The sequence below is a fragment of the Cynara cardunculus genome (assembly GCF_001531365.2).
Source record: "Cynara cardunculus var. scolymus isolate 2C chromosome LG 8, CcrdV1, whole genome shotgun sequence".
Taxonomy (NCBI): Eukaryota; Viridiplantae; Streptophyta; class Magnoliopsida; order Asterales; family Asteraceae; genus Cynara; species Cynara cardunculus.
The window spans coordinates 13,893,552-13,901,599 of record NC_037535.1 but is presented as its reverse complement, the minus strand read 5'-3'; the positions used below and the strand labels follow the sequence as shown (position 1 = coordinate 13,901,599).

Below are 8,048 nucleotides of genomic sequence, written 5' to 3'. Positions count from 1 at the left end.
TTGATTTGCAGACAAGGGTGAAAAGGTCTTTTTAGACTATTTCGACCCTTTTAATAGAATAATCATCACTGGTTATATAGAGAAAAGATCAATTTTAATAACCCCGCCGGTTACAACCAATTCAAATGTAACCAATCCCGATCTAGGTCTCAGTCTTAACCGGTTTTCGAGCTAGTTCAAAGAGGTAATTCATAATTTACTGAAAACCATAAATTTATGTCGGATTGAAATCCCGGAAATATTATGTTTGATTCTCAAAAACCAGAAGTGAAATTCTTTTGGTCAGAAAGGGTACCAAACAGTCTGATTTACATTCTGATATGGAAAACAACAATACCAACAGAAACACCAATAAACTACTACCAAATTCATAATTCATACATATACAAAAGAAATTGAATAAACTCATGAAAGAAAGGAAAAACAAAGAGAAACTACCATACCCATTTTCACTTGCATTCGTGATGCCTGAAACTTTCGTTTATGAACAACAGCAACAACCGAAGGGCATTTGTGTTTATTCTTCATCTTGTTTTTCCTGAGTTTGTGAAATTGGGTCGTCTTCCTCAACCACATTACGATTCTCTGTTCCTTTGACATCTCCGTTTTCAACTGCAGGTGGATTACCGTTTTCTGATACATTTTTGGACTCCGTATTTTGGACTCTCTTTGGTAATTGTCTCGAGGAAGATGTAGTCAACAGGCGAGTGATTCCCTCGAACAAATGCTTGCTATCTATGATGAGGGAAGATCCTCCAGGGTAACAACGTCCAAAGCATGTAGCACAATGTGGATATGCGACCTGAATCATACCATAAAACAAACTCATTTGAAGGCTTTTACACCATAATTTCTATAGGAGTACATGTGTTTAAGCAAAATTTGTAAAAGTTTTACGCATTTGGCATGGCAATTGTTCGACTATTGTGAAACATTTAAAGCAAGTTTCGATAAACGAAAACCGAGGAACCTTGTGGAGTGGGTTCGATATCATCAAATTTTTTAGAACGGAAAATATTTACTCAATGAATACCAAATATTTAGTTGTGACGAGAATAAACCAAACAAAACAAAACAAAACAAACCCAATATATCTCATCCAGAGGTAGGGCGTAGGGGTAAGATGCACAAACCTTATCTATGTCCCTTAGGACAAACGGGTGGTTTTCAAAAAGAAGCAGGGCTTGCAAGAAAGGTTAAGAAAGCATAATGATAAGCCATAAATTTGAAAGAAAAAAACTAGAGCCTACATTGCCGAAAAGCACACAGAACTCACCAAAGAAGCTATTTTTTATCAAAAGGTACCGACCCTTCACCCAACCCACCCTCTACTTCACACTCCTACAAGCAATCAGCTCCCCTACTCCGTCGCCTCCAAGGACTCCTATATGATAATGGGGTTATTTTGATACAATATCGAAGCTTCCAATAAAACAGAATTGTTTGCAGTTCTGATGGGCTGGAGTGGTGTTTGAAAAGTGGTAAGTTCCAGATCAGCATTTCGTACACGCACAGGACTAGACGGGACTGGACAATACGGGTCAGAGTGAGGTACGCTAGTGAAAGAATTGTACAAGGTTTCACGGTTTTTTTTTGACATGGGTGGTTTGGTAATTTACCAATCTTGTCTCATCTCCCTGATTTTTGTTCCTCCTATTTTGGTTTGTCCACTCAATCCTAGTCATATCCTGATCCGGTCATAATGTGGCACCAAACATGGGACAACAGGTTTTTGTCCTGTCCTGTTTTTATTGGAGTAGGGCGAGTACAACGTTAAATTAGCTTTTATGTAGAATGAAGACTGAAACATGGTTTTGGTGGTAGTTTACCTCTATGAATGCTCGGCATAATGACAGGAAAAGGGCAGACTCGTTTTCCCTAAGCACCCTGGTGGTATTGTATCGCAATAAAGAATCAGAAACAGTGCGCAGTCCCTTCACCAACTCTTGGGCAAGAATATGCTTAAAACTTATTGGGGCACAGGGCCGTAGCTCATTCAATGCAGCAGATACACCTGATATCCCAAAACACACATCAACTCATTAGTTTGAACCTATGAAACACTACAACAAAATCACTCTTATAGGATGCCAAAAATGTTAATGCGTCCTAATAAACTGGTTTATAAGACTTGAGCTTTTAGGACCAATAATTGTGTGTCATATATAAAAGTGTTGCAATAAGTTTATATGATGCTTTTGGTGTCTTAACAAGTTTACTATGACACCTTTGAAATAAAGTGTCCTATTAGTTTTTATAAAACAATTTTGAGAAGTGTCCTATAAAAACATTTTTCATATGACACTTGTTTTTATAATTTTTTCAACCAATGTTGTAAAAAAATTAATAGAACGTTTAATTTCAAAATTGTCCTAAAATTTGTTAAAACATCCAAGAGAGTCCTGCAAACCTTGAAGCTGTTTGAGATGTGTGAAAAGCTTCTACTGAAATTTGAATACAGTGTACAAATTATATGCAAACAACCCTTAAAGGGTTCCTATAAATCAGACTATAAGATATAAATGACCCCTATAAATCAGCATCTAAGAGAGAATACAAATCCTATCTAATAAATAGAGAATCAACAAAATATGTAACTGATCCCTAAGAATTAGCTAATAAAATATCTATCCCTAGCTTGATTTCCTATACTCCCCCTCAAGCAAGGCAATATATGTTCTCTAAACCAAGGAACTTAAGGTAATGAGACTGGGCCGAAATAAAGTTTTGGTAAGAACGTTAGCTGCTTGCCGCTTGGACGGCACATGTGTGATTGAGATTGTCTTGTTTTTGATCTTCTTATAGATGAAGTGTCTATCAATCTCCACATGCTTGGCACCATAGTTGTGAGGCGCGCCAAGGTGCAAGCTTGTGGGCTTTTTGGATGTTGAGGCGAGGCGTATTGACGAGGCGCACTAAGGCACTGGGCCTTGGCTGAGGCGCCGTATGGGCCTAGGCACGCCTTGTGAAGATTTCTCTAAAACCAGTCATACAAACCGTACTATTAAATAACTTCCTTGTCTCTTAGACTTCTACAAGAGAGAGAGTTATTAAACAAGTCGAACCCTAATATTAATCAAGTCTTATAATCTCCTACACTTCTACAAGAAAGAGTTATTAGATCAAGTCCTAATGTTAAATAAGTCTATTCAATTGTCATACCCTAGAACTTGCTCCCTATAAATTCGTCACATACCATAAACTTCTCCCTCATGGCTTTAAAACCCAAAACTTCTTCCTCAGGGCTTTAAACCCTTCTCTCTTATGGTTGCTACATTGGAGGCTTGTACTTGCTGCATTGTAGGCACTAGTCAAGACTTTTTGAGATACGTTTGAAATTATTACTTCTTTGAGATTGAAATTGAACTATGTTTTATAGAATGCTATTTGAGTTGTCTATAACTATGTGCATATGTATATTATATATATATATATATATATATATATTATATAAGATGCGCCTGGCATTCCTAGGCCCGCACATCATGCTTGCGCCTAGGCCCCAGGTTCCTTTGCACCTAAGTGCGCCTTGGGCTTTTTAACAACTTTGCTTGGTACGGTCCATGATGGATAGGATTTTTGGCAACTCCAATTGCTGACTGTTGCCGATCTGGATCCTGACAAAGTTCAAGGTTCCAACCTTGAGTTCGTTTGGTACCAAATTCTTTCACAAATGCCAAGAGGCTATTGCACCATGTCACAAGATTTCCCCAAATGAATGAGCAATATCCTGATGTGGATCTTCCATTACATTGAGATTCACCCAATCTGCACATGCATACACTTCTAGTGTTCGAACATCCGGATGACAGATTTTTTAAACATGAGTCCCTTCCCAGGTCGTTTTTCAAATATCTTAGGATATGGTCCATGGCTTTCAAGTGATCAATAGATGGATTGCCAAGGAATTGACTCACAATGCCGACAACAAAACATATTCAGGGCGTGTGTGAGTTGCATATATTAGCTTACCTACCAACCAACCACTTATATTGTCCCTTATCATCTACCAATTCATTTGTGGCCTTAGCATGATAACAGGATCCATAAGGGTCTCAATTGGTTTGCACCCGATAATGCTCGTCACACGCAAAAGGTCTAGCACATACTTGCGTTGGAAAATTGAAATACCTTGACTGCTCCTTATCACTTCCATTCCCATAAAATATTTTAGAGATCCTGGTCTTTAATCTCGAACTTTTTTTATGGTAGTATCTTGAGCCTCCTCATTTCTTCTTGATGGTTTACTGTGAGAACTATGTCGTCAACATACGCTATTAGTATTAGGGCAGTGATTCTCCCATCTGGGAAGTGTTTGACAAACAATGTATGATTTGCTTGAGTTTGGGAGTATCCATCGTTTTTAAGGACCTTTGTAAACCTGTCAAACCATGCTCTGGGGGACTGTTTAAGTCCATATAATGTTTTCTTCAGCTTGCAGACTTCCCACTGTTCTTGTTAACAAATCCAAAAGGAATATTCGTATGGACTTCCTTGATCAGATCTCCATTCAACAACGCATTCTCGAAATCAAGTTGGAATAGTCGCCAGTCCTGAATAACAACAATGGACAATAAAACACGAATTGTGTTAACCTTAGCTACAGGAACAAACATTTCTAGATAATCAATTCCATATGACCGAGTAAACCCCTTAGCCACAAGACGGGATTTGTATCTATCTATACTCCCATCTGCCTTCTGTTTAACTGAGAAGATCCATTTGCATCTTAATGTCTTCTTCTTTCCAGGTGGTAGGTCAATTAACACCCAGGTGCAGTTCCTTGCAAGAGCAGTATATTCTTCTAAGGTTGATTCGTGCCATTTCTGAATCCTTAAAAACTGTGTTGGGGTATTGTGACTGTCTAGGGATGTCATGAATGCCCATAATTATGGAAATGGATTTTTGTAAGAGAGGACATGCAACGGGATGTTACGTGGATTTTTGTAAGAGAGAAGATGCAACGGGGATGTTAGGTGAATGAGTAGATTCCTTTTCTTTAGGCAATGGGAAGATCCAATTTAGGGTTACATCTAAAACCTGACTGACCTTCATCTTGTATGTTTTCTTGTCCAACTTGGCCTAGGGAAGTTTCTTGACTTTGCTGATTTGTTGCAGGCATGTCTGGTTTTTTCCGTCTTTTATAAACTTTGACAACATCATCAGGAAGAAGGTGTTTGGGATAGACATTCGGTGACTGATCGGGTACAGAATTTGACTGAGAGGCAGAGGATTGAGAAACAGGTTGGGTTTAGTTCGGATCCGAAGAAGTTGGAGTACTAGAGATATTTGATGGAGCTAACGTTCAGTGAAATTGAGTTGGTGAATCTGAGATGAGGTATGAACAGGTACAATTTTGAAATTCATGTATGTGATTCTCTCCCTAAATTGAATTGGAGTAGAATGGAATATCTTCAAAAAAGGAACATCTGTGGTATTATTAGAACTTACGAGTGGTTGGAGAGAAACACTTGTAGCCTTTTTGATTGGCCGAGTATCCATGTAGGATACACTTAAGTGCATGGGAATCAAGTTTACCATGATAATTGAGGGTAGACATGCACGAATGCAATGCAACCAAACAACTTGAAAGGGACTTGAGACACAAGATGTGAAAAGTAGGAATCAAACCTTGGAAGTTATTTCATAGTGAGTGAAAGTCAAGGATTCGAGAGGGCATGTGGGTTGATTAGGTATGTTGCGGTGAGAATAGCTTCATCCTGGAATCTTATAGGAACATTTACTTAGCAAAGTAAAGATCGGGCGACCTCAAGAATGTGACGACTTTTACGTTTGTCCACACCATTTTGTCGTGGCGAATGGGCACACAAACTTTGTTGGAAAAGACAATGTGATCGGAGATAAGAACCAAGAATAGAATTAAAGAAGTCTTATCAGACATCAGTATTTAAGATTTGAATTTTAGTACTGAATTGAGTTTGAACCATGGCATGGAAGTGTTGAAATATGTGTTTGGTTTCATTTTTGTCTTTCATAAGAAATGTCCAACACAATCTAGTATGGTCATTGACTAACAACAAAAACCATCTAGCACTGTTATGCTTAGAATACGGACTGGCACCCAAATGTCACCATGAACAAGGGAGAACAGGTGGCTTAGTTTGTATGATCATGGTGAGTATGTATTACAAGTATGTTTGGCCATTTGACAAACTTCACAAAGATATAACTTGGGGTTTTTATTGATGAAGAGAGACGGGAACAAACGTTTCAAATATGAAAACTTGAGATGACCTAGACGAAAATGCCACATCATGATTTCACTTTCTTCATTAGAATGACCGGAAGACTTAAGACTATGATTCAACAAACTCTGATGGCTCATGGCTGATCAAATAATTTGAAGGATGTTGACATCCAGAACACAAAAATTTGTGTTATAACTGGGTTTTCTGCAAACCTGGGTTGAGGTAAATTTATATGTTCATTATGTGAATTATGTGATAGCATGCATGTTGTCTTAAATGCATGAATTACGTGCACATGTGTGGTAATTGGATATTATGCATGCATGTGGGAAGTTTATAGGCGGTTATATGATAATAATATGTGGGAATATTATAATCCAAACCTTCATGGTTAAGAAAGGTTGATTATAAAATTTTATCTTTCCACCGCCTAAATGATTTTATATTGAAAGATATTTACCACTGCCTCATCCTATGTATAAAACAAAGAGGATAAGGAAAAGGACCTTATCAGTTCACTATTTTACAAAATATACAAGAGAAATTAAAAGACGGTGAAAGTGTTCTTGAAAAATATTCTTGAAGAATATCGCTTTTTAAAGATTCTGTGATTTGCTGCGTGATAATCTGCAGAATCTGTTATTTTAAGGTGAGTTTAACTACTGTTTTGATATAACCTGTGAGTTTTAAACTACCGTCAATTAGAAATTGTGAGTTTAACTACTGTTTTGATATAACCTGTGAGTTTTAAACTACCGTCGATTAGAAATTGTGAGTTTTATCTATTGTTTGATTTATAAATTATGGAATATTGATGAGTTTAAATTTAAAAGAATCCAGTAGAAGTGTTTAAACGGTTTTTAAAAGAAACTGTTTTATGAATTGAGCAAGAACTGTGTTTGAAGGAACAATTTGGATTTGGTATTTTGTTTTGAGGATTAAGCAAAAACAGACGATTGAGAAATCATATGAAGAACAGATTGTTCTTATGGATTGAAAGGATTGAATATAAACCTGTGTTTGTGTTGAGAATATGATTTGGTTAAAACTATAGACGAGGTTCACTCTGACGTATGTGATTTTGTTCCGTCATTGGATGAAATAGTCTATAGATTTTGGATAAAACTATGAATGAGGTTCACTCTGACAAAAAGGTCTGCAGCCTGTCATTGGATGAAATAGTTCATATGAATTTCAGGAGAAATAAGGATGGTCGTTGTGTGTGATGGATAGCTATTGCTATAAACAGGGGATTGATGGAAGTAATAAGGATGGTCGTGTGTGTGTGTGCATGGTATAACTCTTGCTATCATATCTAATAAGATTACAACAGATTGGAGTTCTCTCTTCTTGGTGATTTGAGGATTCAGAGATGTTCTTATTGGAAATAGTAGTATTGATGTTATGGTTATGGGAAAATATGGCCTATGGTCATTGGTTWTGGTTAAAAGTGTTTTGGATACGAATGTTCATTTTATAAGGAATCAGAGGGGCTCTGGTTGGACCTCAATATAGAACCAGAAGCTCTGGATAATGGGTTGAAATTTATACAAGTCTTTTACAAAGTTTTAGTTAAACCAGAGGCTCTGTATTTGTAAGAAACGAGCTCTGTGTCAAATTTACATTTTTAAAAAGATAATTCAAAGAATTTTATACTTAGAATATTTTTATGAAAAACATACCAGAGGGGCTCTGGTTGGTCTTGTCTTTTAAACCAGAAGTTCTGGTAGTGCAATCAGAGGCTCTGGTCGAGAAACCAGAAGCTTTGGTAGAGAGACCAGAGGGGCTCCGGTCCTCGTTCTTGAAATATATTACAAGTGTGGTTTGAAACCAAAGGCT

At 37.2% G+C, this 8,048-nt stretch overlaps 1 protein-coding gene across 1 annotated transcript in view; it reads right to left on the bottom strand.

Moving 5' to 3' along the window:
* Positions 1 to 246: 246 nt before the first annotated feature.
* Positions 247 to 8,048, bottom strand: part of LOC112516484 (conserved oligomeric Golgi complex subunit 8) — a 21,243-nt gene continuing 13,441 nt past the window's right edge. Inside the window, exons 10-11 of the mRNA XM_025123549.1 lie at positions 1,830 to 2,014; positions 247 to 802 (exon numbers count right to left, since the gene is read on the bottom strand). Coding sequence (XP_024979317.1) covers positions 518 to 802; positions 1,830 to 2,014 — 470 coding nt within the window. The 3' untranslated portion in view covers positions 247 to 517. The remainder of the gene's footprint in view (positions 803 to 1,829; positions 2,015 to 8,048) is intronic.